This window comes from Ptychodera flava, chromosome 12, assembly GCF_041260155.1.
Source record: "Ptychodera flava strain L36383 chromosome 12, AS_Pfla_20210202, whole genome shotgun sequence".
Taxonomy (NCBI): Eukaryota; Metazoa; Hemichordata; class Enteropneusta; family Ptychoderidae; genus Ptychodera; species Ptychodera flava.
Window position 1 is genome coordinate 9,630,047 of NC_091939.1, and position 21,763 is coordinate 9,651,809.

Sequence of the window (21,763 nt, forward strand, 5' to 3'; positions counted from 1 at the left end):
AAACATGAGCCTTGTTCTTCCTTGATTCATTCATAGTCAGCATTTATTTCATTAACTCAGGCCACCAGCCTTTCGTTAAAAAGTCCCAAATTTAAGCCTTATTTGCAAAAGTTGTTGTTCTAGTTGGTAATTTTCTAGAGGCTCCAGTTTATATCATACATGTACTTTCACCACTAAACAACAAACATTATAGGTAGACATACATATACATAATACAATGTACATATGCCTATCTCAAGTTTGACCTGAGAGGAAGTCTGAATGTCAGCTCTCAAGAAAAAAACAGAGATAGGCAAACAGTTTAACCTGTTCACCCCTAATTCCCTGTAAACAGGTCCACACTCACCATTGATAACAATGGCTTTGGGCCAAACCATACAAGTGAAAAGGGTTAATCTCCATGAGTAGGACCAACAACTACACAGCAGTTTCAAATCTGCACGTCTGCGCAAAAATTGATGGCAAAACAGATATGTAGCAACTGCGAAAATCACAGAACACACAGAAATAGGTGAAACATTTTTACTAACAAAATGCTCTTTTTGACTTTGGCTTGGCAGTGGTAATGCTCTGTGGACAGAAAATCTGACACTCGGTGAAACCTGTTCCAAGTAGAAGGGAACATACGCTAATGAGATCAAGCAGAGAGCAAATTGTTTCCATGGCTGAAAATAAACACACTTGTACTTGTTGTCAAGGGCAAATTAGATACACCACAAAATGTAAATCATATTGAAAACATACTCCTTTTAATTTTTTGTCTGAAGGTAAAGCTCTATACAAAGTACAAATGTTATGACAACGACACAAAGATGCATCATCAGTGATTAGTCTTTGCTTTTATTTTCTATGTCTGTGTCTTCATTTCCATATATGTGTGGGGGGCGGAATGATGAGGCTATTCTTATCCCTTTGAGAGCCGTAATTTTTCCCACCAAAATTTTTGTGAAACATTTTACCATTTTTTATAAATTTTCCTATAATTTTTTTGATAATTTTGAACAGAAAGGACATCACATTTTATTGCCTACAGTTTTTTATCAAAATTTTGGCAAAAATCTGACAAAAATTGACTGAGGTATATTTTTATAAGGGCGACAGAAATTGACTTTGGCGCTCAAAGGGTTAACAGGTGGCCTTCTCAAGGATATATGAGCACTGATACATACTCATCATTGACATGATTATGTTTCACAGCGAGAGTTAGAATACCTCAGTCATTTTTACGGCAGATTGTCTATGTAGCCGACACGAATACAAACTGTCTGATACCGGCTATCAAATACTATGAAAAATAGTAAAGAATGAACTACAAAACCACTACCAGTTTTAAGTTGAAGGTAGAATAAGTCTGTGACTTTGTATAAAATACTATAAAAATAGTAGAAAGTGAGCAACCAGCTGAAAGTTAGTCGAGGAGACCTTAAACTTGTACACTACACATATCATTAGCATCTCATTGTCAGCTACACGGACAGTGTGCCATTTTTACATTTTCTCTCATCCTTGAAAACGACATGGTTTGTACTTCTAATCTACAAGTATATAATGAACAGATTTGCCAAGCAAGCAGTATAACAAGATGCCAACTTTTCCGCGTCAAATCCACAAACCAGAAACTTAACTCTCAGCATTTTGACAAGAGCTAATTTGAACAACAGCTCCATTATGGACATAAAAATCCATGCTTGTTGGAATAACCATTATACACAGACATTAACAATTACACAAAATACTGTTATTTACAAATTTGCAATGGGGTTTGTTTTCCTGACATTTAACGAGGGGCTTGCTTAATCAAGTTAATGTCAACTGTAAATAATTAATGATAATTGACGAAATAACAACCTTAACAATTTCAATTCATTGACTATATATATATCTCTTTGATCATGCTTGACAATTATTAACAAGCATTACCCGGGGGAAAGCAGTCACCCTGATACGAAAATAATGAAACTAAACTAATAAAACACTTTCAGGATATCAGATTCCCAGGCCACCATAATCGCCATGACTACATTCGATACCTACGGTACAGCAGGGGGTTCGAGAAGATTGCAGATTTCAAGGCAGCTTCATTCTCCTCGCATGAAAATCAAAACAGTCACGTTTGCTTAAACATTTTGTTTTGAAAAATGTGATCTGCTCCCCTTATCTAATGAGCTGATCCATGCTTCATAGAGATTTGCAACTAACTGTCACATACAGGCCGACGAACAATAACGGACCTGGGCTAGGTACAGTAGACGTTTAGCCTGAAATAATTCACATATGGGGTATATTGCCGTGACTAAACTATAACACATTTATAGAAACAACTTTTGAAATGTAATCTTCTTGCCAAGCTCATCTGTCACTATCAGGTTAAAAAAGTAAAGCATTACTCATGCTATGTAACGCCTTCTTCTTTTTATTTCACGGACTTGACCATTTGAAGAAGAGTCTTGCTGAGGCATAAAGTATACATGCATGCACACGTAAACACAGGTGACATTTACACTTGACCTGATATCAATAGTGAGCTCACAATGATGTGTGTCATAGATATCATCTGGGTACTTTGCTTTTGATGTTGACTTTGAACAGCTTGACTCTGACGCTGGGAAATACCGAAAAAAACGAATGATTAAAAATATCTGCTCTGTGCTACAAGGCTGCTGATTGACGCAGTCCATGGTTGATATTATATCATAATATGTAATATTTCTAATATACTAATCGTCTGCAAGTTAAATGTGTTCACATAAAATATGCTGACTACCTGCAACTTACCATTCTCACAAACATGATATAATTTTCCTATCCTTAATTTTGGCACTCTGTGGGAGGTGTAAGACCTCTAGTTAGCTCATTTAAAAGTCTCTGGATGAAATTTTCCTTTGCAATATTCCCATCTTGGGGAAATGAATCCTTGAGAATCATAAAACCATCCTACTACAAAGATACATAATTACTAAGCTTCCTTCCTCCATTACAAAGGAATAATGAACTTCACATCCTGTACAGATGCAGTAAGTTTCCAATGACGGGATAAGAGACACTGTTTGAAGGACATGTGCCAAGTTGTCAACGATTTCGTTCTGTTGCCCACTGATCATGATGTTAAAACAAAACACACATACAGTTGTATTTGAATGGCACAGGCTTCCAAAAACATAAAGGCACGCAAAGCAATAATCTAATTCTTGTTTCACATGGTTGAAGGCCTTACATTTCACGCTTTACTGTGGTTTTCTGTGAGGTAATTGAATCAATACATGTGATCGACAATTCTAAAGCTCTTTCCAGAAACAGTTATTGTCTTGGAAAAAAATTTCCGAAAATACCTTTTTAAACATACAGCATTTGAAGGTGAATAAAATATGTAATCTCTAACGACTGTTTGTTTTGAAGTATTTTTTCTGTGACTCAGGGAATGTTTGAATGTGTTGCTGCAAAGATGCAGGGTTCTCCACTATGGGATTTTTGAGGGGTGGGCAATCCCGATGTTTATCTATCAATCCATTCATATGTTTATGACAATACAAAAAAATACTAATGACTATACAATTGAATGCATTTTCATTACAAAAAAAATGCAAAAGTGTTATGTAAATTAGCCTTCCCACTAGTTTTCCTAGCTGTGGCGAGCATTGTCCTGATAATGTCTACTTGATGACCTTTACATGAAAATTTGCAACAGGCTCTGATTGTATAAAAGCATCGAACTGCGAACAGGGCAAGATCACCAAAATGTATCTACTATTACTAATAAACTAATAGGGTTAACTCAGTGCTGATTTAATTTTCATGACTCAAAAATTTTCAGAAAATCAGAAATTTCTATGTCATTAACTAACTTCTGTTCGGGATAATCTCAGATACTCAGTATGCTATTACAACAAATAGATCATTTTTAGCTTCTGTGATTGCAGCATATTACTACCGCAAATTTCTAGGTCTCAAATTAAAGAGGCAATCTTTTCTGATTTTTATGTCAATTATGGATGAAGTACTTTCCTAAACTCAACCATGGATTCATATAATGTTGATGTATAATATGGCGTCTGTTGAATGAAACCCCACTGAATTCTATGCAAACATCTGATGTTTGGCAGAGCAGTCTATACATAGCTGTACACAGTACAAATTCGTTTAACTGTCTGTTCTGTCCTATAGCAGGGCTGGTTTATCTGTTCTGTCCTATAGCACAGCTGGTTTATCTGTTCTGACCTATAGCACAGCTGGTTAGTCTGTTCTGTCCTTTAGCAGGGCTGGTTTATCTGTTCTGTCCTATAGCAGGGCAGGTTTATCTGTTCTGTCCTATAGCAGGGCAGGTTTATCTGTTCTGTCCTATAGCAGGGCTGGTTTATCTGTTCTGTCCTATAGCAGGGCTGGTTTATCTGTTCTGTCCTATAGCAGGGCAGGTTTATCTGTTCTGTCCTATAGCAGGGCTGGTTTATCTGTTCTGTCCTATAGCAGGGCTGGTTTATCTGTTCTGTCCTATAGCAGGGCAGGTTTATCTGTTCTGTCCTATAGCAGGGCTGGTTTATCTGTTCTGTCCTATAGCAAGGCTAATTTATCTGTTCTGTCCTATAGCAGGGCAGGTTTATCTGTTCTGTCCTTTAGCAGGGCTAGTTTATCTGTTCTGTCTTATAGCAGGGTTGGTTTATCTGTTCTGTCCTATAGCAGGGCAGGTTTATCTGTTCTGTCCTATAGCAGGGCAGGTTTATCTGTTCTGTCCTATAGCAGGGCAGGTTTATCTGTTCTGTCTTATAGCAGGGCAGGTTTATCTGTTCTGTCCTATAGCAGGGCAGGTTTATCTGTTCTGTCCTATAGCAGGGCAGGTTTATCTGTTCTGTCCTATAGCAAGGCTAATTCATCTGTTCTGTCCTATAGCAGGGCTGGTTTATCTGTTTTGTCCTGTAGCAGGGCAGGTTTATCTGTTCTGTCCTATAGCAGGGCTGGTTTATCTGTTCTGTCCTATAGCAAGGCTAATTTATCTGTTCTGTCCTATAGCAAGGCTGGTTTATCTGTTCTGTCCTATAGCAGGGCAGGTTTATCTGTTCTGTCCTATAGCAGGGCTGGTTTATCTGTTCTGTCCTAAAGCAAGGCTGGTTTAACAATTTTGTCCTTTTTAGCAAGGCTGAATTAATGTTTTGTCCTGTAGCAGGGTTGCTTTATTTTGTTTTGTTTTGTTTTTTGGCAGCCTTGAATTTGAGCGACTGCAGGTAATTCATGTCGACATTCAACAAGCCTTGTCTATTACGGACAGAAAACTCACTCAACAATACAAATTTTCTGCAGCACGGGGAGGATTTGGCACTTGCATAATGATTTCATCCAGGGTTCTAAAACACATTTGCATAGTTTTTTTTCCAACCCCCCTCCAGTACCTTGCCAAACATCAATATATAAGCCAACTAAGCTATAATACAGCTTGAAGCATATAAATTATTAATGAAAATAAAGTGTCTATAAATGCAGCAGATACTGTCATATGAGAACCTATGACGTACTCCATCATTTTTTCATGTGCTCTGAAGACACTGCAAAGAATTCTGGGTAACAATTTCTACTGACTGGCCTGGGGTTCAACACTATGGTAGATTCAGTGCACAGCTAAATTTTTCATCTTATTTGTACTACTCCACCATACAATTGTGTAATTGATACCGTTTTGACCAAATTTGAACCTCACTTGGAGATACACCACATTTTTATTCAGTTTAACGTATGGCAATTTTGAAATTTTCGGGCAAACAAAACTATCAGTCCTAAATACTCTATGGAAATATCACCATGCAAATCCTCATTGTACACAACATAATGGCGAGATGCAAACATGGTTTAAAATCACCATGGACAACATCAAAAATTTCTCTGAAAAGAAGTTTCTCAATTTTCTAACCTTTCATTCAAACTTCAAATACTGATTTCTCTCCTATGGTTTTAAAAAACAATCCTCCCCTGCTGGAAATACAACAGTGATAACACTTCCCAGAGTGTTGTTGTTTCTTAGCAAATGTTAGAATAATGCAGCTAAAAATAATGAATATATAACAAAATATTTTTGGCAGATTAGAAAATCCTTTGTACATATAATTAGAGCATCCTTCCTTCAGTAGGATGTGGCTCTGATGTAAAAAATAAAATACTTATCAACTTCCTCCATATACAGTACAACTTCTCTACCACAATAATATAAAGTACGATACTTATTATACAGTAGAGAGTGAATACTTATTTTGGATAACGTGACATGTTTTGAAGTGATCAAAATATGTAGACAGTTTAATTCAGGGGTAAATTTTGTATACATAAGGATTTTCTAAAATGGACAAGCTATTTATGTGTTTGCATGAATGCTAAAATGGCAGGATTTTAGGTATTAGATGTGGGTCATAGAGTGTATGAATACAACTCAACCGAGTAGTCCTGATGGATAAATATCTTTTGCAAACTATTTTTTTTTTAATAATCCAGTTTAAACTAACTAACAATAACACATACTGAAAAATCCGCTCCTTGACTTAAGACTGTCAGAACAAAAATTGGTTTCTGAAGAAGGATAACACATTAGTTTTGAACTTTTGCCTCTAACCTCAAACTACATTTGGGAGACTTGCTGGTGTGACAAAATAGCTTTTGACAGCACCTGTTCCTGGAAAAGCTCTCTTTTTCTTGCATTCCTGGAAACAACAATTTTCCCTCATGCCAGACAAATGCCACCTTGAACACAGTAATTTATGGCTTCTCTTCAGGTACACGCCAGCTCAGCCTGTTGTATTACAACTTAGATAATAAAACATCATTGAAAGCTTCATATGCAGCCACACTCTAATATTGGAAGAAGAATAATATGTGCTATTATATTATATTATGTGCTATAGAAATGCGTATCTGGTAAAATATGTATATATGTGTTTGTCTGTGTGTGTGTGTGTGTGTGTTTGCTACTTAGCAGACAACACAAACCAATACTGCCAAATTACTTTTTTGTCTACTATTAGCGATTTTTATTTCTAGATAGATTTTATTTTTTTATTTACTTACTTGCAGCTACTATCTTTGTAATTCTGCATTTGAACAGGATTTCTACACATTCAAAGCCAATTTTTTCACAATAAAGCACTTGTTTGACCTCCATTTTTAGAAGGCCCACATCAACAACTTCCTGTTTGTGGACAGCTTTAATTAAGGGGGTACACAGAAAACCACCTCATTTACAATGACACACCCAGTTTTTTTTTAATTAATTTAGAAATCTTTGTACAAGGTTTTTCATGCATGCATGTTGAGTCAATTCTTTACAAGGTTTTTATTAACATAAGGAATTCTCAGATTAAATTTCAACCCATGAAGACAATATGAATCGCACTGAAGAGGCATTGAGAATTTATTTGTGGTTTTCTCTTTACTTAAAATCTCACTCATTATCATATCAGGAAATCAGAATCCCAGGTGCAGCTTAACCACATCAAGGAGACAATCCCCCCTCAACTACATTCTCATGACAGGGTGGAAATCAAGCATAACGTTCACTTCCTTATTGATGTACTGCATAGTCCAGTAACTCCATAGTCTCTGTCCTATGAACTATCTCTCTTTCCTAATATTTAAGTCGGTCAGCTAGTTATCCATGCATAGAACTGTTTTGTTTTGTTTTTCATTTGTATTGCAATTCAATGATGACCTATTAAACTAACCTCAAAACACTACCTTCATAATAGGAAATTATCCAAATTAGTACTTATTCTACTTATTCACCAACTCTTATCATCATGGTATTATTTTGAGTTGTAACCACATCGCACCACTGGATTCTTTCCTTCATGTCAGCTTGATCAGTAATGACCAGAGTTGTGAACTTAAATCACAATAAATGTCAACAAAATGTGTTGTGTATGCCGATAAATTTGTAAAATTCCTAAACCATCACAAATACTGCAAGATGGCACAGCCATGGAAACCTCGTCAAAAGCATCTCTTGGCAATGTGTGTTCATCTGCATGCGAGTTGCTCTCGAGGAACACTGGCTATAGAGAGAAGCTGCTGGTTAACCTTTCACCCTAACCCTCTCTACATGTCAAAAGACAACTTTTAAGATAGCATTGCACATAACACAGCTTATTTTGCTCAAAATCACTTTTTGCAAACGATTCACTCAATTTTCAGGAATTTGTTAACCTAAGATTAAAATATTGGTCCGGTTCACTTTTTTCAATGACAAGCATTCATAAATTTGGTAAAAAATTAGTGTAAATTTATGCAAATGTATGCAAATCACCAAATTTCCTGGCTTCTTTTTCTCCTGTTTTCAACATTTCAAAAAAATTTAACTCCACTCTGGCTTAATCAAATTTTGTGAAATTTTCAAATTATGTTCGTTAAATACTATAACCGCAAGAATAACAAGAATAAAGGTGTTACATTTGAAGAGTCATTTCAATCAGGTTGTTTTAAATCTTTAAACTCCTGCCATTTAAGAATGAGAATAGATTGCAAAACAAAACAATCTATCTACATATATATTCTAGGGAAAAGTTCAGACCGTGAAAACTTTCCTTACTTCAAGAACTTCAAAATAGAAAGTAGACAAGAAAAATATTGTTAAAATTTGAGAGTCAGAATATTTGTCCACCTTGCAATCTACCTTTGACCCTTTCAACACCATGGTTCAGCCCAAACCTATTGTTATCAGGGGTGAATGCGGACCTGTTTATAGGGAATTTGGGGTGAACAGGTTAAACCAAGTTGGCCTTGTTGATACATCATAAACAGTATGACTATGAAGCAGTTATTACCCCAGCATCATGTTGTCTACACAAATACTACCCACAACGCCTCCGAAAGGTAAAGCATCTCATCTTACAAGGATGTCACTAGATAAATATGCAAGGTGTTCGACACGACTCTGACTATTGAGGTGGACAATATAATCACAGTGTGGGTGAGTTTTTTGTCACGATTATAAAGGACACAGTTTACGACAGATGATCGATCCTTAGTTTCCGTTTGTCAAGCCACTGTCTTGACGTGTCCATTCACTCCGGTGACCTCCACTGACCTACTAAACACAGCACTCGTAAATTCTGGGTACCTTCAACCACTTTGAAATGCAATTTGAATATTCCCATCAAATTGATTGCTCACAACCTTCAGCTGTACTTCATCAACTGACTCAAGCACTACCAATGACATGGAATAAACTGTGAAATTTCCACACTTTTGACTCGGACAGCTTGTAGCACTGATTTACAAACCTTATAGTGAGCAACCATACCTTGTGCATAACATAGCATTCATGACAACAACCAATGATTTGAATATGCATAATTATAGGTCAGAGACGTGGAAGGTGTTTCCGAATTCCACTGAAAACTGATCGGAGCACCGGCGGAAAACAGCAAAGTCCTTTGATGGAGTTTCACCTTATACAAAGAGGTGAAAGAGAAGGCTGGTGAACTGGTGGCACGTTTTGTGATGTGTTTCAATGACCTACACAGAAAAGCAGGACAATACTTGAGCTACTGTATGTCGTCTGTGTACAGACAGTGAATGAAAAGCAAGGGGAGTGCCTGGACTGTGCAGAGAGGAACACAAGCTGAATGCACCTTTCTTAAAGAGGTTGTCATACGCATGAAAAGAAAAGTTGCTTTTCTGACAGCGCAAATGCAGTCAGTCAGATGCTTTCAGAGCATTTTTTATTCTCACAGTAACCTCCTTTGCTGGCCCAAACTGCACAGACTTGAAAGAACAGTGACCCTAACATGACCCGGTGCAATTTGCAAGGGATGAACGTTGACGCCCTTTCAATTTTATAGCAATCCTGCCTTTCCAAGGCGAGTAAAACTGCCATGCTTTCAGTGGTAGCATCCATATCTGGACTTTCTGTAAAGCACTAGTAAGTTTGATTCACATGGCGTGATGCTGACCGCGTGAAAGCTCAAATATCTCAAAAGAAAGTGTGTCCGCAGCAAATTCCTCAATGGCACACACCGAATTTGAGGAACAGAGCGTGACAACTGACATTGCCCACAACACAGCACATGTAAGCACACTCCAGTCTGACCCTATATTTCAGAATTACTATGTTTATTTAATACTGTCCTTAAAGACTGTATCCTATTACCTACACCACTGCTTTCGTTTACATATTTCAAAACATTGAACCCTCAAGCCAAAGCTCAGCCTTAATTAGAGAACTATAACACAACCTTTGCCATGTCTGTCACTGCTGTGTTTACATCAGATATTGACTTTTACAAATATAGCGACTGCACTCTAGTTACAAAACAGTCGATTTCAATATAGATAGCCCGATATATTTATTTCAGGTATCGAATTTCACAAACACAGTTCAATACACGTACATTGCTCACCCCTTTTATCTGTGCTGCTACACCCACTCCATAATGCTGGATTGAAAAAAGCACAATTTTTCAATACTTGATTGATAAAAATAGTCTTTTGTTTTATGTGCTAGGGTTGAAAAACACAACTGGTAACTGCACATCTTTAAAACTTTAATGTGTATTTACAAATCAGAAAATATTGACTTATCTTGCCATCTCTATGGTGACAGATTTCCCGATATTTTGCAAAAGAAAACTGATGTCAATATCACTCTGTTACCAAGGCACCACTCGCTATTTCTAAGTGGACACATCATCTCTCAGCAAGTACAAAATCAGGTCATTTGAAAATTTTACTGTGCACTCAGTTATTGCCGCTCATTAGTTCAAAGATGGCAAATACTTTCACAATCTTTTTTGCTTACCAAAACATGACACTATTACTCAGGTGCAACCTAAACCACTCCGCAGACTCTGTCGCGGCATGCTGGAATTTTTCAGAATTTACATTTCAATAGGCCAGACCTGGTGATTGTGTACACACAATCGGTATGATTGTCCCGGCTGCATGTCGCAACACTACAAAACTTTACAACACAGTTAACCCTTTTCCTGCCGAGCGCCCCTGTCCGTTATCCTGCCAAGTCGGTCAAAACCGGCCCCCTTTTCCGTGTCTACAGAAGATAGGCTCTCCTGCACGCTTTCCTGCCAGGCATTTGGCGGGAAAATACCGCATTTTCGGGGTACGATTACCGACCATATACGTGTTAGACTTCAAAAATTTTTGCATGCCCGTATAGAGGGGCAACCGCTGATGAGGTTGTGTCCAGAAAATGACGAGGTCACGGGCGTTGTTTGCCCCGGGGGACGTGCACTTTTATGCCCTTTTCTAGCTTACTTTCGCGGAAGTAAAGCTCGTTCGCCGGCACGCACAGCCACACCGGGGAAACGTCACCTCTCTCGTGGGTTAGTAGAAGACCCAGGGGTTAGTGCTATGGGTGCGGCAGCACCCTCAAACCTGTCCTGTTTCCCCTGGGTTGTGTCACTTGGCCACGTACTTTGAACGACTTGGAAGAGTCGCACAGTGCAGTCTGCTTTGACGTAGTGTCAACGACATAGTTCCGCCATTGAAGGAAGGCGTGTACGTAGTTTGGCCAGTTCAGTGAACACTTAGCTCGTTAGTGTTACCGTTTCCTAACAGGTTAGTTGTGCAGTTGTTACTAAGGTGCAGTTTTGTACCACCTTAGCTCTGGACAGTGCAACTGCTCTATGCACTAACCCCAACGACAGATGGTTGGTACAACGTCTACGTCGCACGAGCACAGCCTCCGTTGGGCTGTGCCCCTCCCACGTGATACAACGCACGTTCATCCATTACTATAGCGTCCTTACGGATCTGCCAAAACGAAAGTGGGGGTAAAAACAAAACAAACGAAAATATGCGATCATAGATAGTATTTTATTCGGGAATAATTTACATTATGCCGAACAATAAATCTCGGAGTCTGTCTCGACGTCCGAGTGCATGGTCCGTGTTTCAAAAATTACAATCGGGGTGGCAGATCCGTGTTTCAAAAATTATAATAGGGGGAATTGTACAAAATAATCCGTCTAAACAAAACAAACGAAAATATGCGATCCATAGATAGTATTTTATTCGGGAATAATTTACATTATGCCGAATAATAAATCTCAGAGTCTGTCTCGACGTCCGAGTTCATGGTCCGTGTTACAAAGATTACAATCGGGGGATTGTACAAAATAATCCGTGTTTCAATTTACAATCAGCGGGATCGTAAAGCACAAACAAACGGCACAACCGTGCTCAAAATGTGATCATGGTCCGTGTTCAGAATACAGTCAAGCCACTGTTAGGCGAAGCTGTCCCCTGTCCGTTATTTACGTCGGGTTCTCTTGCTGATGGGTGTCGTCGGGGCTGTGTGAGTAGAGGTCTGCACGCCAATGCTCCTCTTACCTCGTAGCATCATGCGATGATGAAAAGCCGCAAAACACTCGCCCTCGTGAAGATGAACCCCGCACAGACTACATCCTTTGGACGTCTCAGACAGTCGTCCGCTCGCAGTGGTCTTACCCTCTCTGCTGCATACTTTACAGCATTTCTGCCGCCCCTCCAAACGGCTGACAACGTGCATCGGCTGATTTTGTGGATTGATGTACGAGGCAAGAGAAACAGTGGCCTCGACCTCTCTCACACTGGGCTGCGATCGCCCACAATAACCGCCAATGAGTTGTTTCCCGACACGCAGATGAAACATCTTATGGGTCAGCTTACTATCAGGGTGTACATGCTTGAAGCATATATATGCATTTACCAGGGCAACATCAATCAGGTAACATGCCAGATATGTCCACCATCTGTGGTTTTTTGCGCCCAGTGTGAAAGTACTTGCGCTTCTGGTTGGCTCGGTCGACGCCTCCCATGTACCGGCGATAATTATACAGCGACAGAGGCACTTGTCGCCGCTCGTCTCCCTCCCCCACTGGCACGCACTCCAAGGGTGGATAGACCGTATTCAAGATCAGCACCTGAGCGTTACTATCCTGATAAGCAGTGATGTTAAGACGAGAGTCCGTTCTGGTCGTGGCTTTCATATCCCCAACAGACAGAGGAAGGCGCTTCTTCTTACCCGGCGGAATTAATTGAGGGGGCATGGTGCGACGATTACGGCGGTTAAAACTCCCGACCATGTAGATCCCGGTCTCCATCAGCTCTCTAGCAGTAACGACCGTGCTAAACAGGCTATCACAGAATAGGCTGTGATTATATCCACAGAATGGCTGGACCAGCTCCATCGTAATTCTTTTCACCACACCTCGCTCCTGCCGTCTCCCATCAGTCCGATCCCGAAATTTCACACCTAGGTACGGTGCAAAGTTAGCGATGTATGCAGTGGTGGAGTCGCACAGCTGCCATATCTTGAAACCGTCTCGATCAGGCTTATGCGGTAATCTCTGCTTAAATTTAGAACGGCCCTTAAATCGCACCATGCCCTCGTCGATGGAGATCTCTCTACCCATCTTATAATTATTTACGCACCGGTCAACTATGGGCTCCATCCATGAATTGATTTTATACAGGGGATCCTCCTGACACCGACGTCGGCGGCGTGCCTCATCAGGATCACGACGTGGATCGTTCTCTGGGTCTGCCAGATGAAAGTATCGCATAAGCTGCTGAAAGCGACTGCGGGTAATCACAGTAGAAATACCCTGGTTTTCTCAGAAAGGGATCGCTAGACCAATAATCCTCCACTGATGATTTACGGTCGACACCCATACAGACTAAGACGCCAATGAACGCCTGCACCTCTCGGTAGTCAGCGTTACGCCAGTATTTATCTATTTTCCTAGCGATATATCGCTGGTGGAATTTGGCGTATTTATTAGTCTCGTCCTTGGCCAATCTGATCAGTGTAGCTGGAATAAACTTAAAAAAGTAATCGAGCTCACGGGAGTGGCTGGGCAAGGTGAAAGTCGGTCCTCTCTCATGGTCAAAATCGGTCTCCTCAAATATATTAGCATCGGTAGTCTCCGACATACGCCAGACAGGAGGGGTGTCGTCCTCCGCCAACACAGCAGCAACGTCATCATCGTCGTCAGAGCTTGCCTCACCTACATACTGCCTGTCATAAAAGTCATCGTCCTCTGCCGCATCCTCGTCAACCTCCGAGTCGGACTCAGCGGTGATATCACCGTCGTCTGGGCGTCTGGGCCTGAACTCGCCCGTAGCGGCATCAAGGATCATATCTGGCTCAAAATCAGGTGGGCTATCCTGATAACGAACCCTCCGCACTATCTTTTTCGGCGGGGACATCGCAGCACACGAAACTATGGCAGGAGCGGGCTCGGCAGCCTCTGCTGATGACGAGGACTCAAGCTCTTTCGCACTGGGCACAGGAACCTCTCCTGACGCAGGATGAGGGCTCATAGTAGCAACAGGTGGTGTCTCTCCCGGAGCAGCCGGGGGAGAACCAATGGCATCAGCCGTCTCGTTACTCACTGTCTCACTAGCAGCAGCAGAGGTAGTCTGTGCAGGTGAAGTATCTCCCACAAGAGCAGATGTAGTCTCTGCAGGTGAAGTAGTCTCTCCCGGAGCAGCCGGGTGAGAACCACTGGTGACCGGTGACCCGTCATCATCCTCATCGGCAGAACGATCGCTCTACGTTTACGCTTACCACTGGGTTTTTCAGCCGGAGATAGCTTCGCCTTACGGGAGCGTTTCTTGCCCGACTTCTTAGAACGTTTACTAGGGACATCACAACGATCGCTACCACTACCGCCCGGAGACTCTGCATCTTTGAGCTTCAGTCGTCTGCTCGCCTTCAGAAAACTTCTGCGGTCCGTCAAGCTCATGTCTGGAACAGTGTCGACAGACTAGCAGGTCCCTCCCTTTTAAAGCCACAGGGAAACAAAGCCCTGGACATGATTGGACGCAGGGGTGTTAATATATGCATCCACCTGTTATTATAATGGACCTACGGCAATCAGTCCACCAACCGGCGCTGACATTCCTACCCGTCATGTAAATTGCCTGTCTGCACCATTTGATATGCTAATAATACTCATTTGCGATGCAAATCCCTCGAGCACTTAGCATAACATAGTCAATGTCATTAGCATCTCAACTTGACATTCCGTCCAGCTGGGTACGTGGCATGCGCACCTGCCACCCAAGGACGTTGGCCCAAGCCCATGTTTAGTACGGGTGGGAAACCCGTATCTTTAACCTCATGTCCCTTCTAAGTACGCCTGCGCAGGGCGTATTGTCATCCAAGTCGGTGACAAGCCAACCCGACAGCCCATTAAGCAGTAATGGACTGGCCGTCTCGTTCTTGTACGGCAACGAACAGTGCTTCAGCGGCTTGTTTAGGTCATAACCGTCGCCTGCCGAGCGGCTTACCCAACTAAGGCGGTCAAAGATGAAGGATGCCAAAATTGTCAACGGCTGTCTCGGCCTCGTCCGTTGGGCAAACATGGCTCCTTCAAATAACGTGGCCAGCACGTCTACGTCATCAGCGGTGATGACGACCCGTCATTGACGCCCGAGTGCGTAAAACTCGGAATATACCGACAGGTACCTCTACCTGAGTCGGTCATACTACGGTATAAACCAAACACAGGTCTGCCAACTCCCGTTAGACTCGGCCGTTAGCCGAACTTCACAGGGACAACATAGGCGTAACAAGTCGGTGAACAACGGTTCACGCACCTAACCGCAGCCGCCAAGTCGGTGAACAATGGTATCAAATTTTGAGGCCATGTTCCTGAATGGCAAGGCTGAGGCGGTGTGTTTCGTTGCACGGCTTGAACGTCTAGAGCCAAGTGCAGCCGACAACGTCCGACATCTGAGTGGGTAGTCCTTTCGAGAAGGTAACAAGTCGGTTAAAAGCGGTGGTTACCCTTCACAAATGTCGCTCAAGTCCGTTCGGATCAGTTCCATGTCAGGGACTAATCAAGCCGAGTCCGTCAAATCCGTCCGCACTTCCCGTCAATCAGGACCAAGTCCGTGATTTTCGTCTCGCACCATTGGCAAAAAATTGCACCGCCAGCTGAGGCGGTCTTAGGCGGTTGCCTTACAGAAAGCCGAGTCCGTCAATCCGTCCGCACTTCCCGTCAATCAGGACCAAGTCCGTGATTTTCGTCTCGCACCATTGGCAAAAATTGCACCGCCAGCTGAGGCGGTCTTAGGCGGTTGCCTTACAGATTAGCGTTGCCGAGACGGTCAATTTCGGCCGCAATCTATGTAGTGCCTCAGAGCCAAGTTAACCCAAACTCCGCTAGAATACGTCAACGTGCTAACCTGCCAAGTACGCTACTCGTCCCCCCCAAAAAAAAACAGTCCCCCACCGGGGTGGGGGACTGGCTGGGTAGCTTCCGCACCTTTCCCTGTCGTTGGACTCTCTGTGAACCCATTTCGAGAGCAAACGCCGTTCCTCGCCCAAAACCTGTCCTCGAACAACCCCTAGCGCGAGCAAGGGTTTGCTACACGTAGTTCCGTCGACTAGGCAGGAAAGGGGGTACCAAAAAGTTGCCCGATTTCCACCGCCTTGGCAGGATAACGGCCGTGGCTGCTCAGATTCTAGCTACACCGAATTTCAAGCGGATTTTCACCGACTTGGCAGGAAAAGGGTTAAATATTGTAGGTGCTTTTATATAATTATATTCAAAAACAGCAATATTGTAAACACTATTATCATGATCCTAAACATCTATTTGCTATTTTGTATATGAATATTACTAACATTACTTTCTTCATGCTGTTTTTAAGCCATGAACATTATTCAATATACTGATGCCAAAGGAACAGAGGCTATCGTTCACCTTGTTGGATATCCACTTTTGGAATATAATATAGTTTCATACCGCAACTTTCAAATGATGTGATTGACCTTGTTATGTAGAAATGAGGGGTATTTGGGTCAGTATAGCTTGTTGTGATAAAATCTTGCTTTATAATCATACCTTCTTCCTACAGTGTTCACAGACGACCATCACATCAAGTTGGTTACAACCAGAAATACAGGACTTCAACATCAACATCACACAACACTACTTGCACAATGTCAATTTTCCACAGATTTGACATGTCCTATATAAACTATGTCACAGACTTGATCATTTGACAATCCATGAAATATTCAGAAAAACAAATATTTACAGTGACCTATCTTCATTGACTTGTCTTGCAAAGAAATAGATTAATACTAAGATTTTGACTCGGCCTGTTAACATGTGTCACAAGGGATTATCTCAGCCTCTTAATTTTCTTTTTTGGTGATTTTTACTGATTTGACCCAAATGAGATTAAAGCAATAAAGCACCCCCAGCAATGGTTGGTTTACCACGAGATTTTGATCAGTCCACTTCATATATGCACTCACCATAGCTTTTGCATATATGAAGTGAACTGGTCAAAATTGAGTGGTATACGATCACTGAGTATGATTTATTATATCATAACAGTATGATGAAATTCTGGGATGAAAAGTCAAAAACGGATTTTTGCACTTCCAGAGAGTTTGCACTTTTGCCAACCATGGTATATTGCAAATATACCACAGTTCTTTTCATGTCTCGACCAATCAAATCGCTGCATTTGTGCCATCAATATACTGTATGGTATAATTTATCATAAACCACAGCATGTGAGTTGACATGTCATTGTCAGGTTAAGCTAATGGCTTTTCTTGACCCATTGCCAATAACAATCAATAAGCGACGATAAACAATTTATGGCTCACGGTAAGAAAGTACATAACTTCACCAGAATGACCTCGCAAAAACAACACAATATTGCTTTCCATGTAAACAGAACCTGATATTCAGAGATTTAATGGAACGTAACCTTGGTCTGGGAGCACGCTTTGTAATATTGGATCCATTAACTCTTGATTATGTCATTGCTACCAACTTTTCAATTGTGTCAATCAAATTCCAAACATTTCTTTTTCAGAGTGCAGAATCAACAAAGGGGAAAATTGACAATGGGAACAACCTTGGAAATCATGTAGTGAAACACGTTTTCCTAAGGCAGCACATGCCGGATATGGTCTTCAAGGTTATTTTTATTCATCAGTACAAATTATTCTCTGATCTGCTCCAGAAAAAAGATTCTTGCAGAGGAACAATCTTGACAAGGTAAAGCAGAATGCAAATTGTTTCCATTACTTAAAATTCAATTGAGCCTAGAGGGCTTGCAAAGTGTAAATCAGAGAGGTATACATGTAAAGAACAGGTGTATTGCGTCGAGGATGATCGCCGTTAACAGTCAATCCCTTGTTAACGTGTAGAAGTCCACCTCTGGAAATGAAAATGTGCCACTGAAGGCTAAAGTTTTAGACCAATGTCTTGTGCATGTGCTGAAGAGGGAAACTCCGGTAATGCAACGTAGGTGGCAAGAAAGATTACACTTCAGCCTGATTAACCTATCACTGAAGTCTTCATGTGATAAGAACAGATAACAATATAGCACTTTTTTGGTTTATGAAAACCATGAAGCCTACAAACATACATGTGCAACATCAGTCTATATACACACTAACATACATCCTATATAGATACATACACAGCAAGGAAAGAAGGCAAAAATGAGCATTTACAGTTTGAATTTTTACAGCAGATGACAGTGGCATTGACAGGCACCCTATGATACCATCAGATGACCAAGATAACAATTAGACCTGCTGTGAATGGTCAGCAGACAGGTCATCAAGTTCCTTCTCTAACCTTTCATTTCCCTTTTTGTCTCCATGCACTACTAGGTCCATCTAACCTGTTGAAAACGTCATACAGTAATTTAAAACCTGGTAATGAATGGGCCTAATGAGAAGATCCATATGATTTTCAAGAAGTTACGACTGGAAGATGATGATCAAGTCTGCCGCTTTGTGAGAAACTACAGTTCATCTATAAAGCACAATTATTTGCAATGCGAATCATTCAGTAAAAAAACGGCTATCTTGCATAATTTTTGTAATTTTTATTCAACACTACAAGTTGTGTATTTCTTTACTAAGACTCCTGGAGAATCATTAGGAACCACAAGCTGATGCAGCTCTACTGCGTGCTGTATTATTAAAGCTACATGTACAGTAGGTAGGTAGAATGAGGAAAGCAATTCTGGTATGTACTAGAAATTCATGCAAATTAATTGACTCCGTTGTCAGGGAAAAGGGTGAAAGTGCTCAGGAATAACCAATGTAGCATAAATAATCACAAATTTAATAAAAATTACCATCATACGTTCTGTAAAAACACAATCCATTTGCCTCTTTCAAATATCATACTGTTTCCCAAAGTAAGCACAATGTCTGTAAAATGTACCGGTACATGATGTAGCATCAATCTCCTCTCTTCAGTACACAGGCAAGTACATACAAATAAAACTGCAATCTCCAGTGAAAATTACAACTGGTGATAAAATTGAAAAAACAAAAACGTAAAATGTCCAGGGCTTTTGAAACAGATACTTGTGTGATAGACATTTGTGAAATTCCTCACAATAAGGCCATCTACACCTAGCTGAAGACAGGCATGTAAAATATATGTACACAAACGCATTGCGTGCATTCATGACCGATATATCATAGGCAGAGCTGTCAAATTCACTGATGTCAATCCATGAGATACCAAATTCCTTTAGGTAAACAGAGAAGTAGAAACTGAAAGTGTAACATGGAAAACAGAGACACTAACTTATGGTTGTACAAGCTATGTCGGGAGATTGCAGTGATTGGCACACGGATAGGGTCATGACCTCACAACCCATCATGATAAGTAAACTAACATGCCTGAATTACCACCAAAATCACTGAATGGCTTCTGCTCAGCTATGCATACAGTAGAATTCGCACCAAGAGATGAAGAGAACTGAGTAAAATTTGCCATTTTACAAGGTGATATTTAGAGTACATCTACCCTTTTTGGACACATCAATACTCAACTATACATACATGCTATTTTGCTTAATGATTTATTTGTGTCTGTGCATCAATAAAAAATCAAGTTACAAATTAGACCGTGAGTTGGTAAAATATTTTTGTGGCCATAGTGGTCACACAGCAGAAACAACTTCAAAGGAAGCGCCATATATCACAGACAATAATTTGTGACAATGTCTATTCAAAGGTGGGGAAAGGGGAGGGGTTTATCTTCTGATCAATATTAATTCATTCACAACATTTGGAATCAGTTTCTACTCCATGTCATCTTGTCCTAGGTTTCAACGAACATTAATGTACAAGTGTCAAAATATTACACAAAGTCATTGCATGATCATGAACAAGCTATGAAATTGAAAAAAAATGTCACCTGTTGGGTCAACGAGTCCTTATCATGAACTCTGATGGCCTGAACCTGTCATCTTCATAGATTTGAAAGCAAAAACTACCCAAGCTGAGTGACATGGTGTGGCACTTACTGACACACTGCCCTCATTTATTGCAAGAGGTGTGAGGGGCTGTGGTATGACCGATGCCACTATCATAACAATTCTTATGATGAAGCTTACTTACTCTGCTTAAGGTTAATTACCACTATTGAGATAATTTCGCTACGTATAGAGACGTCGCCCAGTCTGCTGTGCGGTGGATCTCAGGGGGTAAATAATTTGCAAAGACACGGTCCCTCCACAAAGGACTGTCGCAGAGATAAGGAAAATCATTTGGCGGATTCTGGTCAAACCATGAGGGTAGAACTAGATGCGAGATGTCAAAATCAACTCTGAGGTAAAAAAAAAAACATACAACATCACCACCACACTAACTTCTGTCAATTTCAAAAGTCCGGCAACAAGTGCCTTAAAACCGCAAGAGTTGTCACTTCAAACTGTCAATACAATAGAGTATTTACTGTAAAACTATGGGGGAGTGTAGCTGTAGGCTGTGCAACATTTGCGTGAACAAATCTCCATTCATGAGTGTGCTACATTTGCGTAGTTCAAAATATAACGGTTCGTTCACTTATGAAATCCGTATCCGAATTACAAAATTTGACAATTCCCCCTATCAAACGAAACCAATACGAAGGCGGGCGTACCTTTAGGATGATGTCATCCTATGCCGCCTTTCCCAAAAAGACCTTACAAGGTAGGAAATTATGGGCACAGGCGCTCGAAGGAGGTTCCGATAGCCTAACAATCGCAAAATTTCACCCAGCCATTATGCCCTCCCAGTTTTGAGGTCACAGTCAACGACAGCTGGTGTCACAATCCGAAAACGAACGACTCATCGTCTGTAACTTTCTCCCGGCAGCCTACAACTAAGTACCGGGACAAACGTGAATCAAGCCGCGGCGGAAGTTGAATAGGCAAAATACAAGACGAGGCCAGCGATGGCATCAGACGCGACAGGCTGGGCAGATTCGATATTGAGGAGGGCGTGACACCTGCACGTCGGAATAATCGCTGCAGACGAGAAAAACACAGAAAATTAACATATTGACCTACCAGACCATGCCGTAGGCTCCTTCTCCAATGTAAGCTACGTTGGTATACCTCGGTCCGACATCGAATACTTGTCCACGAACCACTTCAGGCATAGCACGCTCACCCTCGGCCGCCATCTTGAATTCTGACAAGCTGCAGTCGATGTTAGCTGCTGATTGGCTAAGTTAGCTCACATGGCTGTATGGTAATTTATTTGACCCATCCATAGCAGGTAAACAAAAACCGAGTCGCAAGGTGGGCAACGAAATATCAACATGGCTTTTTTGTAGTATTGAGGGCGTTCAAATCACATCTTCAAAGTCAACAACTTTGCTACGTTTTCCGGAACATGCAAGCATCAATCCATTGTCACCGTAGCGATACTGAATTGAATACTGGAATAACACAACAAACAAGTAGACTTATAGGACTGACACAAGCAATCCAATATTCAAAAAATTAAAGAAAAGCCACAATA

At 41.0% G+C, this 21,763-nt stretch overlaps 1 protein-coding gene and 1 long non-coding RNA gene across 2 annotated transcripts in view; one reads left to right on the top strand and one right to left on the bottom strand.

The window, feature by feature from the left end:
* Nucleotides 1–21,473, bottom strand: part of LOC139144921 (mitogen-activated protein kinase 1-like) — a 53,668-nt gene extending 32,195 nt beyond the window's left edge. The window contains exon 1 of the mRNA XM_070715753.1: nucleotides 21,307–21,473. Within this exon, the coding sequence (XP_070571854.1) occupies nucleotides 21,307–21,422 (116 nt within the window). The 5' untranslated portion in view covers nucleotides 21,423–21,473. The remainder of the gene's footprint in view (nucleotides 1–21,306) is intronic.
* LOC139144922 (uncharacterized) lies at nucleotides 8,801–18,965 on the top strand. Its single transcript, XR_011554874.1, has 3 exons — nucleotides 8,801–8,935; nucleotides 17,815–17,999; nucleotides 18,623–18,965. It is a non-coding gene; the product is annotated as an uncharacterized lncRNA (long non-coding RNA).
* Nucleotides 21,474–21,763: the final 290 nt, after the last annotated feature.